Source organism: Halyomorpha halys, unplaced genomic scaffold (assembly GCF_000696795.3).
Source record: "Halyomorpha halys isolate HHAL.00 unplaced genomic scaffold, Hhal_1.1 Scaffold1183.1, whole genome shotgun sequence".
NCBI classification, from domain to species: Eukaryota; Metazoa; Arthropoda; class Insecta; order Hemiptera; family Pentatomidae; genus Halyomorpha; species Halyomorpha halys.
In genome coordinates, this window is record NW_027112552.1 from 168267 (window position 1) to 194723 (window position 26457).

A 26457-nucleotide genomic window follows, 5' to 3' on the forward strand; every position below is an offset into this window, starting at 1 on the left:
ATTGATGTCATAATACATTAAATTGACTTTGTTGCAAGCTAATTGCCCATGTCTTATATCTAAGTATAAAAACAAATATTAAATTAATATAATAATAGTTTCAATCAATCTTTTTAAAATGATTATTCACTTATAAACCACATAATTTCAATACAAAAATATTCTTTAAAATTTGTTTTCCTTTTATATTAACCTCATTAATACCAACAATAAAACCTACCTTCAACAGCTTAGAACTCTGTTATCACTTTATGAGAAGCTTAATTTATTTAAAATTTAAAACATTCTTTTTTTTAATTTGTTGCTTATAATTTAACATTATTTAAAACATAGTTACTGTATTTTTATTATATACATACTTTTGCATATACACCCCCCTTTTTTCACATATGCATATATAATATGTATACATCTGTATATTTCAAGAATTTGAACATTGAAGGATGAAGGAAACACTATAAATGCATTGGTATATGGATGTAATTTCATTTCACATTTTCCTATTATTACTAACAGAAAATTATATAAATGAGGAGAAGATGGTTGGGGGTGCGGTCAATGAAACACAAATAAGTTAATCATACTTATTTGTGTTTCATTGACCGCACCCCCAACCATCTTCTCCTCATTTATCATCCACGGTCAACTATCTCTCATAATTAGAAAATTATATAATTTATGAACAATGTCCTATATAAAAGTATATAAGTCCGGGATAAGGATGTCACAAAAATGAATCCAAATATAATTAGAGGACAGTTAGAAAGTTTTCGAGTTGAAACTCCGCACATAGTTAACATGAACCAATTGTAATTTAAATGAGACAGTTTAGCGCCATTGTCACTAGCTGTTAGAGGTCATTTTTTTTACCAGGGGATGAGCTAATGAGGAAATTTCAATTTTTTGTGGATCAGCACAAGTAGTAAGGAATTAATTACCTAAATGAATGTATGCCTTTTCGATCATATTCCCAGTATTAATTACTATTGCTGGAGTCATATGTAAACATGTTCAAGGATACTGTTACACAAACTCTTGTTCAACATGAAAAATGTGGTTTAGCTTCGCTACTTCTTTTTTTTTTTACATTTATTTATTGATATTCACAACTGTGTTGAAATATATACAAGTAAATATGATGTAAGTTATAAAACGGCATGACACGCGTATGTGGAGAATCTATTGATAGAACTCCAATAAAATTTCTAGAGATCTCGAGTCCATTTTCAGACGTCTAGTAGGATTACCAAGTAATGAAGGAAAAGCGAAATTAGAAACAAGTAGATTTGGGAAGTTTATCTATGGAACGATAAGTATATGGTTATGGCCATATCGGCAAAATATGAAACATTGAGGGCTTTATGGATCACTTGATTAATGAAAAAGTAAGGAGAATTAAGGATTTTTCCAAGGATTTTGGATTGTAAGGATTGGATAGAAGTAGAATTTGATGGCTTAGTGGAACCCAAAAGCTGAGTTCCGTAAGTTCAGCCTTATTATAGTCATAATGAGTCTTTCGAAATTAATTGAATATTAGACCGTTGTCTAGTAACTGTTGTAATAGTCGTATGAAGTTTATATGAGGATTCTAAGTCAGCCGTCTGTCCAGATGTACAAAAAAAAAAATATACAATTAGGTTTACCATGACTAAACGAAATTTACCACTCCGAAGCGAAGTAGAAACAATATTGGTAATAATTTACCAGTTCATGCGTGGCTTATCCAGAACTCTAATTATAGAACAGGAAAATATTAAGAGAAATTAAATAACTTCACTGAGTTTCATCGGCAAGAATGGCTATACATTGCGTCACAACTTTGTGACCACAATTTTGTCACAAAGTCGTTAGTTTAACTATATAATTATTCACAATTATAAAATATAGCGTTAAAATGGTATTGGATGGAATGCTTCCTTATAAGTGCAGTCCAGAAGAATAAGACAAAGAAGAAATCCAAGGTGTAGTGAAGGTAAACTCTGAATACTACCTAGGTCTTTATACTATTTCCAATTACCCCTTTTGTCAAGGCTACGAAAGTCAGATTCAATCCCTTGTAAAGTAACTTAATGGAAATACTGTTAACCTTCAAGGCAAGTTAAAATTAATTTTTACTTTCACTTACCTGTTTATGAGATATACATTAAGAAGTATATTTCTTATAAGAGGAATTTATTTTCATCATGAATTGTGCACCATTTTTTTTTAAGAATTGCCCAAAAATTATATTATGTGTAGAACTACTATCAAGGCAAAACAGCAGATTATGTATTCATACAGTGGTGTGTTATGTGAAAATAATGTATTTAACTGTGCGAAATGAAGAGAGAGTGGAGGAGTGTATAATAAATTGACATCTTAATATCGAAGGGTCATCTTCATCCAAATGGAGACACCAAACATTTAAATATATATAGCCCTCCACATTAAACATTTTTTTGGGGTAAAAAAATTTAGTGTTTTCAATAGAAATAAACAACATATTACTTTAAATATGTATATATTTTTTTTAATTTGAAAAGAAATAAACACTTATAAGTAAAATAAAAGTTAAACATTTACGAGATAGATCCCAGGACTGCACTGAACATCGAATCTATCATGTTAATGAATCTTTTGGTTTGTGTCAATAAAAATAGAATATTTATCTTTAAAAGCTTTTGATTGGAAACAGTAACACTTGGCCATATTGTATTATCATCTGTTTTTAACGCCCTGACTTAGATTCACTCTGCAAAATGCCAGTTAGAGATTATAACATTGGACCATCAACTAATTTAATTGACTAGTGTTCCATTAGAAACTTTTTTGTTTTTAAACACCTAAAATTATGCCTGTTTTTCACAAAAAAAAAAAGTTATTGCATTAAATTAAATAAAATTCCTCAATAATAAACTAATTTACACCCTAAAAGACTATATCACCCCTCTTTGAAACATTTAAAGCTAAGTAAGATTTTTTTTTAACCTAGAACAGATTACATTCTTAGTTGAAAGTATCACAACAGTCAGTCATAATTTGTTCTAAAAAGAAAATCATTCTAAACGTCTAAGTAAAAATTTAAGAATTGTCTTCCCACAAACTATGAATGACTTTAATAATTACATCTGATGAAAAATTACTCCCAAGAATCTTCTTGAAATTCAATTAAAGCAATTTTATTTGGATAATATAAAAAAATCTCAAAAATGTTATACTAAAGGTAGTTTTAAAAATTCGTCACAAGAATAGCTAAATCCGCAATTATCGCTTAGTTGTGACAAACTGATTTAGGGCTGAGCGTCGGTAATGTATATTTGGAGTAGTTCTCTTATTAAAGTAAATGTGATGTGAGTTATAATACAATGGCATATTACAGAAATGTTGAGAATTTGCTCATTTGTAAAACTCTAATAACATATCTAGAAGAGAAGATCTCGAGGCCATCTTTTTTTCGGAAGACTAAGAGGATTATCAGGTAATTAAGAATAAGCCAGGTTAGACACAAGTGGGTTTGGCTGGTTGAGAAGTTTATCATGGAAGGAACGGTATCTGGTTCTGGCCATATCGGCAACATTTGAAACATTGAGGTCTTGATTCCCAATTTTTTATTACTTAATTAAAACTAGGTATAATATCTAGTCAGAATTGATGAGTCTGCCAAGTATAGGAAGGGGGAATAAAAAATGGCGGCTATTTCAAAATGTTAAAAATAATTAATTTTTTATTCGGAGCTCTATATCTTTACAACTATCAACAATAGAAAACCTTAGAGAGCATTATTTAAAGTAGGGTAAATTTGTTAAAATGTAAGCTCTAATAGAGCTATTTACGTTCAATAGTTTTCGAGAGATAGCTGTTTAAAAAGCAACATTTCACAAAAATGTATCGTAAGTATTGAAAGATCAGTAGTTAATGAATTTATTTTGATAAAATTTATATCTTAAAAATCATTTGACATACAGATGCCTATTAACATTCAAATTAAAGCTAGTTAAATTTACAATTAAATATTTTATAACTTTTATTTTTGTAGGAGTAGTAGTTTTTATAATATTTGACAAAATAAACTCACAAAATATTGATTTCTAGTTGTTCGTATAAAATGTTTGATCTTCATTTCAAATTCACTAACTAGATACCAATCCTTCCATAATAAACTTCCCAACCACCCAAACCAACTCGTTTCTAACCTGGCTTCTCCTTCACTACCTAATAATCCTCCTAGACGTCTGAAAAGAAGATGGCCTCGAGATCTTTTCCTTTAGAAATGTTTTTGGAGTTCTATCAATGGGTATATTCTTCACATGTTTTTATCATGTCATAATATCACTTACAGCAATTATATATGTATACAGCAATATATATGTACCACTTACAGCAAATATATATGTATACAATTGTAAATATCAATAAATAAATTATTTTAAAAAATTCACTAACTACTGATCTCTGAGTACGTTCCATACATTTTTATGAAATGTTGCTTTTTAAAAAGCTATATCTCGAGAACTATTGGACGTAAATAGCTCTATTAGGCCTAATGTTTCAGCAAACTTACTCTTCTTTAAATAATCTTCTTCTAGATTGTCTAGTGTTGTTGATAGTTTTTAAGAAATAGAGCTCCGAATGAAAAATTAATGTTTTTTTAAGGGTTTGAAACAGCCGCCATTTTTGATTCCCCCTACCTATACTTGGCAGACTCATCAGTTTTGACTAGTAATTATACATGGTTTTCATTAAAGTAATCAAAAATTGGGGAGAGATTACTGCCTTTCTTTCTTCCCGGCTCTTGTACTAATCTAGCTTCAGATATTGCTGTCCGTGTCGAAATATTTCTCGTCCGGTCCCCATTTGTTTATAGCGTCCATTTTTAAATTACTTTTATTAGAGTCATAGTGAAACTTTGAGATTAGAAATTGGGAATCGTCACTTATCCATGAAATTCCTTTTCTTTTGTCACCTGTTTTATCAAAATCTGTTTCTGAGAGCCGGAAAAAGTGGCAGTACTGAATGAAGTACTAACGTATTAGAACTTTCCAAACACCTCTGTGGAGTGTGTAACATTATTCTCACACCCTCTAATGTTTTTTTAAAAAAATTAAAGATACACACGGCTAACTTCTTGGCCTTTATTGGGCCTACATACAATACGCGGTGCAAATTCAGTGCCGATAACTTTTTTGCAACCAACTTTAACAAATTTGCTAACAAGTAGCAAGTACCATGATATCATTTATATACATATTTTTTAATACATATATTTATTACTTTTAATATTGGTTATGTGTTTATTTATCAATCTTTTTTCTTATTATTGATAGTTTATTATTATAATTTTAATCTAACGTATTTATTCATTTTTTTAATTTTAATTGAATACAACTATGTACGAGTTTTTTATTTTTATTTTCGGCCAAGACTCCCATTGGAGTCCTATACTACCTAACCATGGTTGTGGGTCAAATTTTTTCATTTTTGGGGACCGCCACTCAATGAAAAAAGTCAATACACCTGGATTCGAACCGGCACCACCAATAGACATCCAAGACGTGTTGAGTTTTATGTATATTTATTTTATACTTTTCATAACATGTTTATATATTTTTTATAATTTTGTATTTAATTCTGTTTTATGTTTAAGGGAAAAAAAAATTAAGTTCGAGTAGGAGAGAAAATTTTAAAATCGAAATAATGGATAGTATATACACATATATAAAGAACGATAAAAAACTAGAAAAAAAAATGAAAATATGCAAAGTAAAAAAAAATATATAATTATAGCATATAATATAATTCAAAAAGTTTTATGACGTGACTACTTATATTGTTTTATGTTCTGACTATTTATATTAATAGGTTTTAAAACAAATTGTTCTATACTAATGTTAAGTGTGCTGTGTTTGAGACAAACCAATGCAGTTCGGCATTTTTAATAACTGTTTTCTGTCCCTAGTTGATGTTTATATCAAATAGTTATAAGATAGATTTTATTAAATATCGGGCCTAATCCAAACGGCTTCAACGTTCAATCAAAACGGATAGAACAAAATTCGTTTAAATCTATGAATGGAATATGGTCCGGGTGCGGTAAAAAAAACAACTCACATAGTAAATAATTATACTATTTTATTTTAAAATAGAATAGTATAATTATTTACTATTTGAGTTTGTTTTTTTTTTACCGCACCCGGACCATATTCCATTCATCTATACACACGGTCAATCAATAATCTTCCAGTCGTTTAAATCTAGTTTTTATAACCTACAAAACACAAGATTAGATTTCAGTTTTTTGTTAATGATTTTATTATATAAGTTCATTACATAATTCTAATTGATTAGTTGACCCTGCTCTCGTAATATAACGATCAGCTATATGAATACTAATGTCGTAGGCATTAACAATGCTGATTGAAAGAAACTAACCTTCGTAAAGGTTGCCTGATATCTTATGCAGTTAGTAATGAATGGCAACAAAGGATCTATGTTACTACATCAGTTACCTATTTCCTCAGCACTATCAACTATCTATTGTCATCTTCATGTTATGCAAATATCTCTTGTACCTCATCATCCCGATTAAGCATTATGTAATTATATATCTGTTTTAATAGAATTCTATAACTAGAACATAAATTGGGTATCTTAAGTTGAGGAAAACCTCTTTTTATCAATAGGTTTGTTTAAATTTTTTTTAGTTGAATAACTTTTTACAGTTAAAAGTGGACCTTAGAAAAGAACTGACATTTCAATCTAATATATAAAAATGACTGATCTAAATGACTATTATAAGGCCTATATGGACATACAGAGTTGAGCTTTGGGGCTCCACTAAACCATCAAATTTCTCCGGAACCCAATCCTTACAGTCCGAAATCCTTAACTATCCTTTGTCACAAATCAAGACATCCATCAGGACCTCAATATCCCATATGTTGCCGATTTGGCCAGAACCAGATACCAATTCTTCCATGATAAACTTCTCAAACACCCAAATCCACTTGTTTCTAACCCGGATTCTTCTTTATTGCCTAATAATCCTTCTAGGCGTCTGAAAAGAAGATGGCCTCGAGATCTCCTCTAAAAATGTTATTGAAGTTCTATCAATGGGTAGATTCTCCACATGTTTGTATCATGTCACTATGTCACCTACAGCAAATTTACTTGTATATATTTTTACAAAACATATGTTTAACATATTGTTATTTACAGTTGTAAATAACAATAAATAAATTATTATATATATAATTTGTTTATTCGTATGTTATGCACGGTTCATCAGATGGAGCTTTTTGCTAAATGTTCAGGATTTACCCTGGAAGATTATACCCTACAAACAAGTAGGCTGTTCCGATCTCACCGGTAAAAAAAAAGTTGTTAACAAAATCAAGCATTTTTGGCTAATAGCTTTATATGGTCAATCGATTTGTCTCTTTTTGAAATATAAGAAAAAATATTACTGCCGACCAATGAAATTTTGAGCTTTCGACATTGTCAGCAAACATAGCAATTGGAATTAGCAAAAACATTGTATATTCAAGAGAAATTTATGTTGCCGAATCATAAACATAATGTACACTTTAAAGTTTAATTTTAAATAAATATAAAAATTAATATCAAACTTTCAACTATGTTCATTCAATCTGTATTCATCTTCAAATCTAACAATAGCAAAGCATTCCCGGGTCTGCTATTATTAATATATGGAATAGGTGACTAGAAAATTTATGAATTATTTTTACAAAGTCTTCCTATTTATTTATGTTGTAATAATCGTTTTTTTCTTTCTTGATTCGTCTTAATTTATCAATCACAGGAGTTAGGGGCCGATAGCAGGGTCCTGGAATTTCGGGGTGAAGATGGCGCACTAACCCGACAAGTATCATAGTCTAAAAAAACACTAATAGTGTAGTCCGCGATAGTTCTGTCCATTCTACCTACCAAAATAAACCTCCCCTCTCTCCCATAGCCTAGGAAATATCTGCTCTACTCGACAAATTCCCACCACTATCACCTGCATTCGAGAAATCTGTGACGTTATAACTGCAACTGTATGATTGTTGCAGTCATGACATTACTGGATCTAGCGTGATAGGACAATACAAGTGATATATACAATACAATAAAGCAACTATCACGTTGACTGTCACATGAAATGCATTTTTTTTTTTCCGGTTAAGACTCCCATTGGAGTCCTATACTGCCTAACCATGATTGGGGGTCAAAGTTCTTCATTTTGTGGGACCGCCACTCAATGAGAAAAGTCAACGTCCCAGGTCGGATTCGAACCGGCACCGCCAATAGACATCAAATTGGTAAGACTGTAACCACTGAGCTATGGGCGGTCCATGAAATGCATTTATGGAATGCATAACGGTCGTATTCTTTCAGTTATTGTAGTAACAGCAATAACTCTCATGACAGTAATATCACACCGGATCTGGCTTGATAGTTGATAGTACAAGCAATGAACCGAACAGTCACGTTAACTACCGCATTTAACTGTTCTATATGTATATAACTTTTTTCTTTATTATAGTAGGTGGATGTTTGTCTGTGGGTCTTGGGGATCAGTCAATAGTACAACTTTATTTAGGCGACCGTTTCGCAACTTTATTGTTTGCATAGTCATGCCCTGCAATGAAAAAAACAGTTTGTTAGAAAAAAAATTTCATGTTTTAATTGTAATAGTTATTGTTGTAATTGTTGCGGCCAACATATGGTTCACAAATCGATTATTGGACCATATGATTTTTATTAAATAAAAAAACAAAACAACCACCTTCTGTTGTTTTTTATACAGAAAATAAACAGACGACTTCTTAGAGTCTCAGTGTGCACACATATCGTCTCCATTGTCCCCTCACTACACACTCGTAGTTGCCAGCATCCTGGCCATCTTCGCCAGCTTAATCATTTTAGCCAAGACTACTTCGACTCATCCTCCAAGAGGACAAGTCGGGCGGACGTACCTCCTTTTGTCGATCTACCTCCACGAGAACATCCACTCAGGACAACAACCACAACCGGGGTCCCGTCAATCACTGGTGACATAAGACTTTTTTTTCTTTTGTTCAATTCATTTAATTTTTTAATAGTTTTAAGCGTTTTTTTTGTTCTAGTTTGTATATTTTTATATATTTTGTGTTCCTTTTATTATGATCACTTATTTGAAAATACAAAAATAACAAAATTCGGCTATTCTTTTCTTTTCACTACTTTTCACGGTTGGGCTAGTAAAGGTTCCTTTTGAACCCCTATCCGCCGTAACATTAATAATAAATTACACTATGCACTTGTAGTTTTATAGTAATTAGTTGAAGAATGTTTATGTTCTAAAATACTGTGTTTTTTTTTTCATACAAAGCATGACTAAGCACACAATAAAGTTTCGAAACGTCACCTAAATATAGTTGTATTATTTACTGATCCTCAAGATCCACAGAAAATATATATATATATATATATATGCCTTGACTGTGAATTATTCTAACATATGAACCTAAGTAAAATGAAAATAGGCGAGAAAACATAGTTCTAATCAATTTTATCAATATGGATATTACTGGTCTAGAAATTTATTAAAATCGATGTTTTTAACATTATAAATAGTAATGTTATTAAGTGGTAACTTTTTATTTAAGAAATACGAAAAGTTAAAACAAATAATTGCCAGAGTGAGTAACAACTAAATACACTGCAATTATTAACAATATTTATGCAATTAAATCAACGAATAGGAATGATTGTATTTAAGATGTTATTTTTTTATAAGTATAAGCTTGTTTTTATTTTTTTTTTCTTGTATTTATTATTTTGTTATCATTTAATTTATGTTTTTGTAAATATGGTTTAAATGAGCTCTATGACGCCTGTTAACATTGTCTATAAATATAATACCAACTGTAATGTTATGCAATACAAATTTTAAAAAAAATCAACGAACATTTCAAAGTGGACATCGAAAAAAAAATTATTTGAAAAAATATTCACCTTAATACCTTAATGATTATTTGACATTGTAAAAGTAATCAGATAAAGAACGCCAGTACTTTTTCCTCAAATCCACTTTTTAAAAATAAAATCTCAATGTTTGTCAGTCGTTATATATTTTGTGAGGGTCTTAAGGATCAGTCAATAATACGACTTTATTTAGGCGACGTTTCACAACTTTATTATTTGCATAGTCATGCCCTGCAATGAAAAAAAACTGTTTTTAGAACAAATACTTTCTTTAACTAATTACTATAAAACTACAAGTACATAATGTAATTTATGATTAATAACTATTACAACTAAAACATTGCTTACTAAAAACATTACTTACGATTGTCTTTCCTGAGTGTTTCAAATTGCGATCAAATTAACTTTAGGTTTGTGTCAGAACTAATTAGGTTCTGAAATGGTGGTTTGCTTTGGTCTTTCCAACACGGATTTTTTTTCCAGCAGATAGTCCGTCTGTTACTTTTATTTTGTATTTCATCTTTTTCTATTTTATGTTGTTAATTGTATCTTATGTATTTATTAGGTTAGAGTAACATGAATTTAAATTTTGTACAAAATATAAATTCATGTTACCCTAATCTGACTGTTTTTTGCATTGTAGGGCATGACTATGAAAACAATAAAGTTGCAAAACGACGCCTAAATAAAGTTGTATTCTTGACTTATCCACAACACCCTCCCAAAAAAATAAATAAAATATATCTTAATAAATTACCAACTTATTTAAACTTGCAAAAATCATAAGTAGAATTACATAAATTTAAGGAAAAAACACTCAAAGGGGCAGATATTACAAAAAGATCGAAGAAACAATTAAAAAAATTGGGGAAAGAAGTATATATTTCTAATAAATTTTAAAAAAAGAAACAGCATTAAAATTGTTGTCCTTCATAATTCTGCTTTCTTCTAATAACAAGAAATTATTCCTCTACCCAATAAAGAATTAAAATGACTCGTTAAAAATTGAATAGGTACTTATAGTTAAACATTATTGACATAGTCAATACTAAAATTCTCCTAAAGAAAGCAACACTACACTAGCGCTACTTATATAACATAAAGCCAATTTACCTCAAAATTATTCACCCATTGCCCATCAAAATAAAACCCACTAGCATTGTTTATAAGTAACAGTAAATTTGTGTTTACTGCCTGAGATCGGCGGTACACACGAGTTAACAAATTTTTTCACAAGAATTAACCAATTGTGTTGATGTTCCTAATATCTTGTCACTCAACCAAATTACTGATGCGGAATTATTACAGAAAGATTATTACATTCATTATTTAAAATTATACGTTCAGTAATTCACAGCAAAGCGCGTTCTAGAAACCTTTTGTTACATTGCGCTTTGGTGGTTGATTAACTTATATGGAGTGATGTAACAGAGCCGCTCGTTCGGATAAGTACGGCGGTATGGTTGAATAAACAATCGCAATAGTTGAATCATATATTTAAAAGCTACACTGCTAATGGTACCCTATCTTATCTCTTGATATTTAATGACAAATTTGTTTCAATCTATTCAAACAAATCTGTCTAGCTATCGGTGTGGTGTGCAAGTAATATTGAACATTAAAGTGTAATATACTTAACTAAAGACCGATATTAAAATTCTAATAATATACACCATTGCACCAATGTATGTAAGGTGCGGCTGCTCAGGCCCTCATGCTTAAAGTGGTCTCGCTCTTAAAGATTGTAAGAACTTTAGTTAAAAGTTCTGTCTTAATATTTCAGACAAAATAAAAACGCAAAATGGACTATTATAATTCACAGATTAGAGAAGATTGCGTTGATCTAATTTCTTTGGGAGAATGGGTACTGAAACAAATCACTTATTTTAAAATTGAACATCAAAATTTAAATTGTAAAAGCTCGATTGCTTTGCAATGATATAACGTTAATAAAACTGTAATCTATCTTCTTACTTTAGCAATAAATAGAGTTGTTCAATATTTGAGGAAATAATTAATAATGAATTATTTATTTTATAGGTGAGTTTGGGAAGTACCAGTTGTACCAGTCCATCTTGTTAATGGTGACAGCATTAACTGCTGGGATGCACACTTTATCCATTGTTCCTATCAATGGAATACCCAACCATAGGTAGCTGAATTAAGTTTATTATACGAATATCTTTTTGAATTATATCTACTTTAACACTCAATTTTTTACAGATGTCAAGTGCCGTGGCTTGAAAATGGTACTGACTTCCTTCCCTGGGACTCTCCATCTGCACTGGCAGCAATCCCATTAAATCCTGATGGCTCATACAGTTCCTGTTTTCTCATCAATCCGACAACCAATCTTACTGAGGCTTGTACCGGATGGGTCTATGATAGAACACATTTTAAGGATACCCGAACTGTAGAGGTACTGTTATATCAGTTTTGTCATTATGCTTCAATTAAGCTACAATATTGAAGATACTTATATTTAAATTTATCAGATAATTATAAAAATCTTTATAATCTTACAAACAATGCTCACATTAAGCATTAATATTTCACTAACTCGTTTAGCTTTGCTAATTATTATGTATTGTGTTATGTTATTAGGATGACATTCCATTAGTTGATTAACAACCAACTATGGTTCAAAAAGTGTTAATTTCTACGCTCAAAGAATAATTTGTCTACAATAATTATTGTAGTCCATAAATTATTCATAATAATGTATTCTTCAATACCAAGTGTTGCTGGGACTCCCATAATAACTTCAGTAAAAAATAATGAGTAATGAAAGTGAGAAAAAGTTGTCATTAAATCATAATTTGTTTTATTTTTTATTGATAAAAACTATTAAATTAAAAAATATTCTGTCTTAAATTATATTAATTTTAAATTTATCAAACTATAGAAGAAAAAAAAATTTCTTTGCATCATTGCAAAATAGGAACTAAATTTTTGAGATAATTACCTCAAATTTCAATTCTATTACGTTCTACTAAGAGGTACTACTCCTACAACTCAGAAGGGGGAATATAGTTATAGATAAACATTTGTGAATAGGAGTGTTCTTCCCAAAGCCTCCTTACTATCTTGCTGAATTTTTTTCTTCATCATAACTACAATGCAGAACTATCAATAGAACATACTTTTTTTTTAAATTGAAACAAAATCTTCAATTATTTTTCCTACTAACTCATGAGCCAAATTATGAGGTGAAGGTCATGCTTTTTAATATTAAAGATGTTTACCATTGCATATGAAATTACAATATTAAGTTATTAAACTAAAAAAAAATTAATTTCTGCACAAATATAAAATAAAAAAGAAAAGGAAAACGATTCTACTACTCCTCTGTTACTAGTGGGACCTGGTCTGTGATAAGAAGTGGCTGGGAGCCTTGTCTAAATCTATCTTCATGTTAGGTGTCTTTACCGGTTCATTCACATTGGGTTTTCTTGCAGACAAGTAAGTAACCTAAGAAAGAATTGTTCAAATGCAATAGGTACTCAATTATTAAAAAAGATAAACAAATAAATAAATAAACAACCCCCCAGACAAATTGATGTTCCATTTGGAACTTGAAATAAGCTGGGGATGCTAAATTGATGTGTTACTATTTCAGATATGGCCGTAAGAGGACACAGTGTTGTACACAAACCATACAGCTCGTCGTTAGTATTGGTATTGCATTCATCAATAATTACTATGTTTACTTGGTTGCCTCATTTTTCTATGGCGTATTTGGCTCAGCTGGTGCATATATACCAGCCTTTGTAATTGGTATGTACTGAAAAATATTTTAAAACTAACACAATACAATTAAAGCACTGATATCTGAATCACATATAAATAATGGATGTTATAAAAGTCAAAACTTTATTTGTTCAATTGGCCCAGATTCTTATTATTAAAAAATCAAACATTTATCCTTTTATATCATAATAACTTACCAAATAAAATTACGACTGATTCAAACTACAATCAATATGAAAGAATTCAGAATTCATTCTGGACAATTGTAAGTAATCCCAAGCTTAAAAAGATATAATGATAGATTTATTAAGCAAATCATCCCAAAAATTATTTACTTGAGTAGTATTTAGTGCAGAGTACATATTTCATTACTAATCAAGAGCCTGAGGATAAATATTATTTTTATTTTTAATTTCTTTTATATTTATTCACTCGCTTCAGGTAGATTCTTATTTTATGTTATGTGTGAAAAAATCATTCATTATAATTATATAATCTATTGTATGACTTTTAGTTGCTAAAATATGTAGCATAGTTATGCTATATTATATTAACATCTAATTTATAATACAATTTAAATAAGAAAAATATAATCATTGAACTATATTTTAATTTCCTTTCACATTCTTTAGTAATGGAGTTAGTGGGCCCAACAAAAAGAACAACATGTGGCCTAGTATTTCAAGCCATGTTTGCAGTGGGTATTATGTTAGTTGCCGCTTGGGCTTATTTCATCCCAAACTATGTCACACTTCAGGTTATCATTGGATTGCATGGAGTTGTCACCTTTGGTCACTGGTGGTAAGGATTATGTTTTTGAATTATTATTCTTTTCATCCACATATCTCTAATTCTTCACTACTTGTATATTTTGTTCTGGAAATAAATAACAATAATAACTGTTATAATGTAATTAAATCTTTATATTGCTATGAGGCAAAAGTATTAAATTTGCACACTCATTGTTTTCATAATAACTTCATACTGGTGGAAGCAAGTTCACTACTCAAACATTTTAAGATATAGTTTTTCATGTCAGATACCATTCTCCTTATGATCCATTCTTTAGTTGATTTCTTATCATTTTCATGAGTAAAGAATTGTGAAAATGAAATTTTTCATTTTATACGTACATAATAATGAAATTAATATATAAAATAAAACTTCAACTCATTGAAAACTACTTCCTGCTTCCTCTCCACTAAAGGGGAAAACTTTTTATGCATGTAAGAAAAAAGTAAGTAGTAAACAAAAAATATACTTAGAAACAAACATTTTAGCTCACATTATATGTTTTAGATACAACAAATTTGATTCTATATCTTGCAAGTATTGTGTTTAGACAGTTTTGCAATTATTTAATTTGTATTATTATTATATTGTTTAACTTTTTTTATAGCTTTATTATGTTTGTTATCATTGTTTTCATTTTATTATTTTTTCTTTCATTATTTCGTCCTGTCTATTGCATGAATACATAATATAAATTATGTGTCTTAATAAGATGATCTTGTTCATGTAGTCACCATGTATATAAAATAAGCAAATATTATCCACATTTATTATGGGTGAAACTGTGGGGTACACTTTTTTTTTTTAATTTATTTTTAATAAATAGGTTGATCGATGAGTCTCCACGCTGGCTTTGGTCTCAAGGAAGGATTGCAGAGAGTGTTAATATTGTGTCTAAAGCAGTTAAATTTAACGGAGGTGACAAAATAGACAGAGCTTACTATGTATCAAAGGGAAAAATGAAAACTGGTTCTGCTGAAGCAACTTCATCAGCAGGCTTCCTTGACTTATTTAAGACTCCAAGGCTTAGGCTTAGAATGATTTACCTGTCCTATAACTGGTCTGTATTATATCTAAAATTGTTTATTCTTAATTAATTCTAAGCTTATTAAAAGTATTTAAATAACTGTTTATTTTTTTTTTAGAAGAATTTGATTAATTTATTTGTTTTACGATTGTTTATTACAAGCCTTTAGATATTTCAATTACCATAACATTATTATATTACCTTTCCACCTTGTGTTTCAACAATACAAGAATACAATTTTATATTAGAAAATATAATGACTTTGTCCATATACTTTGCATGTGGTCTCCAGAAATACTACCACTTCTTTGCCTTTATATTGGTCTCCTTGGAATGTCTTCACTGATAAGTTTCCACCTCCTTCTTAGCTTGTCTCAGTTGTAGAGGGCTGTATTTACTGTTACCATCCCCCCATATATGCTTCATAGCATGTAGAGATGTATAAAACATGTTGATACATGTAAGACATTGTAAATATATGTAAGACATCTACATTTATTAGGAGATGTCTTACATGTATCTTCTAAATTTAGGCATAAAGTTACTGATCCTCAGAGTAGGTCATGACTTTATTGTACTGCAGTCTCTGGAACACATTAGTTAGCTTAAAGGGGGGAGTGACATGTTTGCCAATCTTATCCATTATCACTCATGGGACATGTTGCCTTGACAAATATGCTTGCTGTCTCTTCAATGATTATTTGTTTGGATATATTCCTAATTAAAGGTTGCTGATTTCAACTCAAGTGAAAAATAACCCATAATGATTAAAAAGAAAATTGAGTTTTTCTAAACGAAAATCTTACCTTATGGATTTTTGGTTTTTAGTCAGAGCAAGTGCAGACTAAAATTTAAAAAGTTTAACTTTGGTTGGCTATTGATAATTTGATTTTGAAATGTATATTTGAAAGGGTGTCATTTAATTTGTCGTACTATACCTCTCTACAAAAAAAAACATTGAGAATAATTAGTTTTGTCAGTTTATAACAAAAATATTCAAAGTGTAGGTGCGAGTACATACCTACCCCCAAAAAATTAGATAAGAGTGTAAATGACTTTCTTAGGGCAGGAACATGAAATCTATTCCCTATAAATTTCAGAACAGCAGTAGCATTATAAACTGGCCAAAATTTCACTGAGTCATACATGTTTTTCCCTAGGGAAGTAAAAGAAGGCTGTAACATTACACAGATTAAAATAATAATAAAACTTAAATTTTTTATCTTGAGCTTTAAGAAACTGAAGGGAATCTTTTCCTTTGTTTTAAATAAAGTTCTCTTATTTACTTCTAGAAAACTATTACATTATGACCATAAATGAGGCATAGTATTGTCTGCACTTACCCTTTTTATTACATTCTCTCGTAATCCAACAAGATATGTTTAAGGGGTGAGTATAGACATTAGTGATTTCAAAATGTAGTGACTGTTAAAACTTAATCCATAAATTAACTCTATATAGCATCAGCTTATCATAAAAAAAACAAACAAACTGTAAAGCAGCTCCAACTTTAGTAAATTATGCTCCATTGCTTTAATAACAGTCAAATCCTCAGCATACTTTCAAAATAAGAAGAGAAAATATCCAATATGTGCTCAACATGTGTCTTACTTTTCAAATTGTGAGCTATTTAAAGGGAAGGCACTTGCCTAGTTTTCCACTAGAAGTCAGCACTATAAGATGACTAACTGTTTTAAAAATTGCTTTTGCTCTTGCCCCGGCTTTCCTTACAATATTTTTTCCTTAACTATCAATTTTTTTTTTTATTATATTATTTAAGATATTTCTGAAGAACTAAGTTGGTTAAAAAGAAAATCATATTTTTTTAGTGAAGAATATTGCTGAATATTATGTTATGTTTGATTATTTATATTTTTGTTATATAATACATAATTTATTTATCTATTAGTTATATTTTTTATTGACTAAATTCTCTCAAAACATAAACCTTCTCAACGAATCATAAACCTTTTAACAAGATGTATAGAAGTTTATTCTACTGCAGTAAATTAATAGATTAATTCAAAAATTAAATTTTTAACATTTTGTTTTTGTTAAATATAGGTTTGCTGACAGTATCGCCTATTATGGTCTATCTCTAGCCAGTGACAATATGGTTGGAAATCCCTTTTTTATTCTCTTTGTATTGGGACTGGTAGAAATTCCATGTTATATATTGATAATGTTAATGCTGGACAGGACAGGTAGAAGATCTCTTACCAGCATAATGTTGTTCCTAGGAGCTGTGTCATGTTTAGTAGTTGCTCTGATTCCTAAAGGTAATTATTAAATCTTTGATAGGAAAATTTAAGTTAATCTATGGTAATGTTTAGACAACTATAATCAAGTTGTTTTCAGATCATTTTTTTTTAATAATAGAAAGTTAAGTTATTACTGACATAGCTAAGTCAAATTATTAAAACTATAATTATTAATAATAACTATTTATTGTTATTAAATTAGTAAATTATTACGATATATTTTTATTCTATTTAATTTTCAATCGATTGATAAAGTAATTAAATAATAATAATAATGAAATTTAAATTAATACAATTTGAACGAATTACCTTATAAATGATTTAACAATAGTTTTTATTAAAAAAAAAAAAATTATTTTATAATTTGTCATAAGCTCTTTCCCTTGCATTATTAAGTAGAGCAAGAATATTTTTGTTTATAACATTTTATAATAAAATACATTTATTTATATCATAAAGGGTAAATGTTCATAAGCAATGTAGTAAATATTTATAATAAATTTGGGTACATTTTGGTTCCCCACTATCAAACGTAATGAAACTTTTTACTACCCAAGCAATGAAAACCAAAAAAAGATGTCTTCAGAAACAAAAATTTCCACTTGTAATTTTTAAACATCAAGGAACAATTTTGGTTTCCTGTCTGACATTAGTCAAATTTGTGTTCATGTATAAAAAATAGAACTTTTATCTGATTTTGATGAGATTTTCATAGATTGTGCAGGATGTCATTATCAAAGAACAAATCATTAGCTTTGAAATATTAGTAATTACTACAAAATATATTTAACACACTTTTGGGGAAGAAGTTTAGGTTTTTACATCATTTTCTAATTTTAAATTAATATGTTGGTTAAATAGGAGGATAATTTTTGAATGGCTCCTCAAAAATGTTTTACCAGATAATACCATTGCAACAGTCAGTTTTACTTTTTACAGATTTATTGTTTAATTTAATCAGTGATTGAAAACATGTACTCATAGTTTACTTTCTTATTTCTGGCAAACATCTAATATTCGAGTAAAATTAACCATACTGGAATCTTCAGAATAATTATTATAACAAAAAACTGAAGGTGAGCATCTGACCAGCTCAGGAAGCCATTTCTACTTTTCATTGAATAAATAATTAAAACAGCTCATTACTTGATAGTTTTACAACAAAAGCAACTCATTAAAAAGTAATAAATCTGAATGGAATTAAAAAAATATATAAATATAAAATTAATTTAATAAATAATGAACTGAGACCTATTATATCAATTAAATAAGCAACAATCATGTTGTCATATCTGTATTTTTTAAAATATGGTGTAATATATAAAATGTATATTTATTGATAATTTAAATTATATATATTTTTTTTAGACATGCCCAATGTCATTACTGCTGTAGCCTGCCTTGGAAAGTTTTGTGTATCTGGAGGTTTTGCTATAATTTTCAACTACAGTGCAGAACTTCTTCCAACAGTGGTCAGAAATGTTGGGATTGGTTTTGGATCAGCATGTGCAAGAGTCGCTGCTATGCTCTGCCCACTCATATTGCTTTTAGTAAGATTTTATCATTTTCACTGCCTTCTTTTCCCATAACTATAAGAAATGTTATTTATCATTATAAAGTATATTTTATATAAATTTTACCTTATCCTGAGAAAAGTCTGTTTTTTCTTCTGAATAAATTCGTAAGTGTATTCTAAAACATTTTCAATCATGATTTATGATTGAATTAAACATTCTATAGACCTGTACCACGTCTATACTTCTTCAGGAGTATAGTTTAATTTCATCCTATCAATGGATATTGTTAAGATGAAATTACAATTTTTTTTTTTTTAGAATCTGTCCAAATAAATAAAATTGCCATTTTTTTAATTTTATATTTTTTTATAGTATTATCTAATAGATCATAACATGTTTCCTTCCAAAATAAAACCATAAGAATTTATTGACACTTTATAGAAGATGACAAGAATACAACATAACAATAAAGATTTTCCATATTTATTCAAAACAATTTCATAAAAAAAAAAAAATTTCAGACATCTGGAATATTTGATGCTCAATAGTTTAATTTAAAGCTGGAAGTAGATAATACATTTCTTTGTTATACATTAGTTACTGCAACGTCTAATTGTATCTCCAGTCTTTGTTCTTATCATATTTTTGAATTACCTACACTATGGTTGCAAATTCATTGGAAGTTTCACATCAAACAGTTCTGACCAATATATCTTTGATTTTTTCTCTTTTCAATATACATGTGGGATATACATACTTATTTAACACTTTAAGACCATCAGTTCTGTTATGTAAAAACTGTTTCTTGTACATTTCCAATTTAATCTATACTTTTTTGATTTTATCTCTATTTCCTGTTTTTATGTGTAAATTAATCTACAAGATATTAATTTTTTTTCCTTTGTTCTATTAAGTTTTGTCGATTATTTAGGTGAAATCATAATAATGATAAAAAAAATTGTTCATCTTTTTCAGTCATTAATTGTTATTTTATAAAAACCTTTTAGCAAGGAAACTTTTAAAAATGAATTAAAATATTACATGTTACTAGGTCAAGGATTTGAATTGTGTTTCTTTTCCACATTCAAAGATTCCACCAAAATCTATGTTGACAATTTTTCCTTTAACATTTTTTCTCTCAGTGAAAAGTGTTTGACAATTTTAGTTTCTTTATGCTTCCAATAAAGATGTGAATACTGTGAATACACTTAATCTTCATGGTCTAATATCCCTCAAGTTTTAAAAATATAATTAAAGTTTTTTTCCATGGAGTAGTTAGGTTATTGATTCTTTGATTTATGAAAGGAGTCAGATTTAATGATTAATTTTGTAGACAAAATCAAATGTTTAAAATTTATCAATATTTCTTCCCTTGATTGGAATAATTGTGTTTTCTCCTGGCCGATAACGTTTCCCTAAGCCTTTCTAAAAAAGTAAGTAAATGTCAGTTATTAAAAGTTTTGAAAATTCTCTCATACAGATACCCAATTCCTTATTAATTGCTCTCTTGAGTGGTTCAAAGGTTGTAATTGATGTGAGGTATAAAGAGGCAAAGAAACCACATCACCTTTTTTGTTGTCAGAGTAGTGGGTTATAGATGTTGATAAATGGAAATTACACCATATTAGATACTGATTGGTTTTTGGGATAAAATCCATCAAAGTATTTGGTAATACCCAATAGGCTCCCATTACATAAGAATCAGAGAATGGAAAACTGAGTAATTTACAAAAATCTAATTTAAAGCAAAAAAAAAAAAATAACAAAGGGACTATTTATTACCATCAGCATGTCAACAAATTATAAAAAAATACCACGTCATTTATTTCAATATGAATTGAATGTAAAGGTTACAAGTCAGTACTCGAATACTTCAAAATCCATTTATCTGAAACCAAGTACTGAGGATGAGAAGGGTGTATAGGATTTATGTGATTCACCAACACAATGTAGGAGGGGGCAGCTGATTTCTTGGTGTTTATTTAGAACTAAAAATCTGATGTCAGGTATTACCCTGGCCTTTGATATTAACCCATTCTCCCTTTTTCATAAAAAAAAAAAAAATTAAAGCAATCAAAATGATTTTATATTTTTTTTACAAATTTCAATATTATTTATAAAACTACATTGTATTGCAGTGGTTGTTGTGATTAGAATTAGCTAAGTTTTAAAAAAGTTTTGACCCAATTAGCTTAATAAAATTAGATGATAACAATATAAAAAAAATGTAATAAAATAATATAAAAAAATAGTTTATACAAAAAATAAAGTAAAAAATAGTAGTAAAATAATATAATAGAATAATTTATACACAAAATAAAGTAAAAAAAAAATTCATTTGACTCATTCACATCTATATACAATACTTACATTCAGCCTTGGGATCTTTGAACCAAGCTATTTCTCCCTCAAGCAGAAGGCAAAGCAGGGCTGCAAGAGGTCCCAACATTTCTCTCCCAGCCACATGACTGGCATTAAAAACCAGTAGAGACTGTGTAAGAGCTCTATGGCTGCATAGGCTCAGAACTTGGTTGAAGAAGCTGGCCACTACCGTTTCAACCTTTGAGGATGATTTTAGGGACGGTTGGTGTTGGATAAGGATTGTGCTAAGGGATTATGGTGATGGATGAAGTTCTAGAAAAAGTTTGAAAATTTTGATGGAGTAACGTCTAGGACATATGGGGTGTTAAGGTTATAGTGTAAAGTTTTGTTGGTTATGTATGGAGTATTGCCTGTTGTTCTAAGGACTTTGGAATGAAAGGATTGGATACACTTGATGCTTGAAAGTTTTGCTGCTTCCCAAAGTTCAAGTCTACAGGTTGAGATTGGTTTGATTATTATCTTGTAGATCAGTAGTATGTTTTCGATTGAGTGGTGAGAGTTTCTGTTCAGTAGTCTATATAACTGGATGAATCGTTGGTTTAGTTCTTGTCTTTTAAATCTAGTATGTGATTTCCATGCTAGTCTCTAGTCTAGTAGGAAGCCAATGTACCATACTATGTCTGATAGGGGAAGTGGTATAGAGTTAAAAAGGATTGACAGACAGGATCAGCATTGGAAAGTGACAGGGATGTTCTTACTTTTTGATTTGTTGACTTTAATACACCAATTATAACACCATTATTACATATATCATAATAATATCTCAATTAGGAAAAGATAACTTTGAAAGTTTCGGGATGCAAGGGGGAAAAGATGGCAGTATCATTGGTAAATGTTGCCTGGAAGGTGAGATTTGTAGGGATAATATTGAGATCAGAGGGGTTGACAACTTTAGGGGGCAGGGAAAGAAGAATAGAAGATGAAAGGAATTCCTTAACTTCAGCTGTATGGGCATGACCATGCTCACGTTATGGACAGGCACTTGAAAAATTCCTCTTCTCTGCTCTGCTCTTATCTGACAAAGCCAAGGAACCATTATCATTTCAGGGGGGATGGGAAATTAAATGATGATTTAGGATTTTTTTAGTTACTTTCTGGTGGGAGTTATCAGAAGTAGATAGTGATGAGAGGTGAAGAATGGAAATTTAAAGGTAGCCAATTTATTTTTATCCATTTTTCCTTCTTCCCTTCTTTTTAGCCAATTTATTTTTATCCATAAAAGGTGGTTATAGGATTTCTGATCATCAGGATGGTTCTTTGCTAGTGGGTCCTAGAGGGTTGCTTAATATGAATCAGATTTGTAAGGTCTCAGGGCAAAGGATCATTTATGCTGTGTTTCGGAGAAGAATCAGTGAAGATGCAGTCCGAATGGCTTGTTGGATCAAGGTGGTGTTGAATCTTATGGAATAATCTAAGTCTTGAGTTTTAGGGATACTCTGAAGCCTATTTTATCGGTTTTAATATGTCGGGAAAAGTCACATTTTACAGAGCTCCTGATGAATGATGATGGAGGTGATTTTGGAATCAATGATGTGGTGAGGGTCAGGATTGAGGAACTGTGATCCGAGGAAAGATTGCCAAGTCTTGAAATGGTATAATCTAGTGACCCTAGACCTTTGTGAATGAAAAAACCTAATAGTTGTGATTAAATATTAAATAGTTGTGGTTGGGACCAGTTTAATAGTAGGTGCATCAGGGAGAAGGATGTTGCTATGACGGCAGTTGAATATAAACAATAATGTTTGCCTGCGAGAATTAGTGGTTCTGACTTCCCATTCTGGATGTTTGGCAATAAGGTCTCAATCTAGAAGAAAATATTCTAGAGAATTGAGAAAAGAGCTGAAATGGGATTCCATAATGGATATTTTATGTGGGGAATATGCTTATGAATACTCTAGATAGAACTTAAAGTTTTATTAGATCCTCAATAAATAATCTTGAACTGTCCAATAATTTATTAATAAATATTTTAATCATGTTCATAAAATTTATGTAAATAGTTACCTCATTCATGAACAGTTGTTATATAATAGCCAACAAAGGATAATGTAAACAGTGCAGTAATGTAATAATAAATAGGATGAATTACAATTAGTTTCACAAGAAAGCTTCCAAGTATTATACCAAGTACCAACAAAGCAACAAAGCATAAACTTGGTCCGACTCTCCCAGAATCCATGCTAGCATCTTTTATAAATGCTGAATCGAAAACAAAACCTCATCATCAAAACTTAATGGGAATTTTTTAATTAGTTGAGGGTTAAAAAAAATATAATGTTAGTAGTTATTCATTTACTCTATGACACATGATTAAAAATTATAACCAATATAAAATAATCTTTTTTAGATATAATCTATTTATTATAACCTAAATCCTACCTTTGCAAGTATTAGTAATGTTTTATAAAATGATAATTAATTTTAATATGTATCTTAATAGGAATAAAATGTATATATTTATCAGTTAATAAATTTACCCTCATATTTGGTTATATTTCAATGTTTATAATTTACCTAAATTATCTTCAAAAGTGCATTTAACAAACAAATTATATCCAGCAAACAAAACAGGGTACCAGATGAGAAACAAGTAAGTTGCTTTTATAATAGAAATGAAACAGAAAAACCAAAGTATTTTAACGAAATTGATCACTGCTAAATTACTGATGATTTTGAAATGATATTTGTTAAACCTCAAAATTTTGTTATGATTTGGCATTTTTTAGACAAAACTAAATTAATTACAATTCAAAAAATGTATTGTTTGTACATATGTTTAATTTGAGAATTTAAATTAGGAAAAATCTTCAACATTATATTTAATACATGTTGTATTAAATAGGATTAAAATTCAGACCACAGGTTCTAAATACATTAGAATTTCTGGTATTTAACATGATATAAATAAAACTAAACAAGTATAAACTAAATATAACTTATGTGGTCCCCATTAGATTCTCTAAATTATGGGGAGGGAGGGATCTAAGTATAACTACTGTTACCTGAACCGAGAGCCTCAATGAAAGACTTTCCTCTTGCCAGGTAGAATATGCGCTGTGAAAATTATTTTTGGGCTGGAATGGTTAATTATAGAAATATGTTTGAAGTCTATATTTAACAAATAAATTGTTTGTATTATAGAAAACGAAAATGTAATATATATATATGAACAAAACAAAAGTTAATACCTGTTCTGTCATTCCAAAGCTTTGACTTGTCACCTTTCATTTCCTCAGCCTGCGAAGCTGCAGGGAAAACTAAAACAATGCCGTCATAGCTAACAATCGTAGACTGGCTCTCCTTTCCGTTAAAAAAATCGCACTGCTTTTGTTTAAAATAGCATGTTTTATTTTAGTGAACAAATCCCGTATAGTTAAAATAAATCTATTTCACATATTGACTTAGCTAATAAAATTATAACATTTTTAATTTAATGTTGCTTCAATAACTACAATCACTGTCCTGCAAATGAGGGTTTAAAATAAATCCTCAAAAGTGTCGCAATTACTCCAGCCGACCCTAATAAATTGAAATATGCGTCATTTGTTCTTCTTCCAGCAGCATTTTTATTTTATTTTTTCCTTTGTATGTTTTAGGATTCCATTGACAAGAGTTTACCAACACTAACTTTTGCATTGGCTGCATTCACTTCAGGTTTGTTCACATTATTTCTTCCGGAAACCCTCAACAAGCCAATGCCCCAATCAATGGAAGATGGAGAAAATTTTGGGGTTGGAGATACAGCATTTAATGCATGCTGCTCAAGAAAGAAAACTGATGATTACAGGCCAGCCAATCCTATATAAACAGCTGTTAAACAGTATTCTAAATTAGAAAGAGATTCATGAAGAATGAATATCAGTGTAATTGTGTAAATATGTCCATAACGTTGTTATACATAAAGAATTTTATGTACAAATGTTAATTAATTTTATTAAAAAAATCTGAAAATTTAGAATATCAGTTAGCACTCTTTGATTGTTTTTGAAAATATTTGTGTTATTTATTTTGTGAATAAATTTCAGCATTTTTTAACTGTTGTAAACTGTTCCAGTCTTTTATTTCTTTTAGTTAATTAAAAGAATATTTATTGTAATTAGAATGAAAGCACATTTCTGAATGCAATTGTTACTGCATGAATTATTGATAATTGTGTTGAATAACGAATTATCGAAATTTTAATCAAATTTCACATGTGTTTTACTTATTGAGTAGTATTTATATTAAAATAATCAAGGACTAGTCTGAAAAATTACTCATTATCAATATAATTTAGTTTGTAATGAATATATTTAATTATCAATGTACAATTTTTCAAATGAATTGTTTACAAGCATTTACTTATTTATACGATTAGATAGATTTTATGAATAAATAATTGTACAATATATACTTTTGTAATGCAATATAAACATCACAGTCAATAAAGAAGTGATTCTTAGAATTTTTATGTTTGATACTTTACACATTATATATTGTAATAATTTTAAAATTATTAAAAATAAAATAAAAAGAATCTTTGCTCGTTTTATAACTTTTTTCAAATATAAGAGATAATTTGGGTTCAAATTAAGAACTTTAATATCAAATATATAATAGAATTTTATTTAAAACTTTATAATATAAAAGACTCTTAATCTCAGGGTGGAATTAGGTTAGCTTGCTTTTTGGATAAACAAAACAAATTAACAATCTTAAAATGATACATAAAATAAAACATTAAAAACCCTTTATACATCAAAATATACTATTTACTAAAAAAAAGAGCATATTACAATATATA

The 26457-nt window shown here is 29.3% G+C and overlaps 1 protein-coding gene and 1 long non-coding RNA gene across 2 annotated transcripts in view; one reads left to right on the forward strand and one right to left on the reverse strand.

Annotated features, from left to right (window-relative positions):
• Positions 1 to 26118, forward strand: part of LOC106688717 (organic cation transporter protein) — a 51353-nt gene extending 25235 nt beyond the window's left edge. The window contains exons 2-10 of the mRNA XM_014433299.2: positions 11986 to 12097; positions 12169 to 12364; positions 13304 to 13407; positions 13565 to 13722; positions 14328 to 14496; positions 15314 to 15547; positions 17579 to 17793; positions 19144 to 19325; positions 25271 to 26118. Of these exons, the coding sequence (XP_014288785.1) occupies positions 11986 to 12097; positions 12169 to 12364; positions 13304 to 13407; positions 13565 to 13722; positions 14328 to 14496; positions 15314 to 15547; positions 17579 to 17793; positions 19144 to 19325; positions 25271 to 25480 (1580 nt within the window). The 3' untranslated portion in view covers positions 25481 to 26118. The remainder of the gene's footprint in view (positions 1 to 11985; positions 12098 to 12168; positions 12365 to 13303; positions 13408 to 13564; positions 13723 to 14327; positions 14497 to 15313; positions 15548 to 17578; positions 17794 to 19143; positions 19326 to 25270) is intronic.
• On the reverse strand, positions 19054 to 23987 carry LOC136796501 (uncharacterized). Its single transcript, XR_010844218.1, has 2 exons — positions 23679 to 23987; positions 19054 to 19364 (listed from the first exon to the last, which is right to left on the reverse strand). It is a non-coding gene; the product is annotated as an uncharacterized lncRNA (long non-coding RNA).
• Positions 26119 to 26457: the final 339 nt, after the last annotated feature.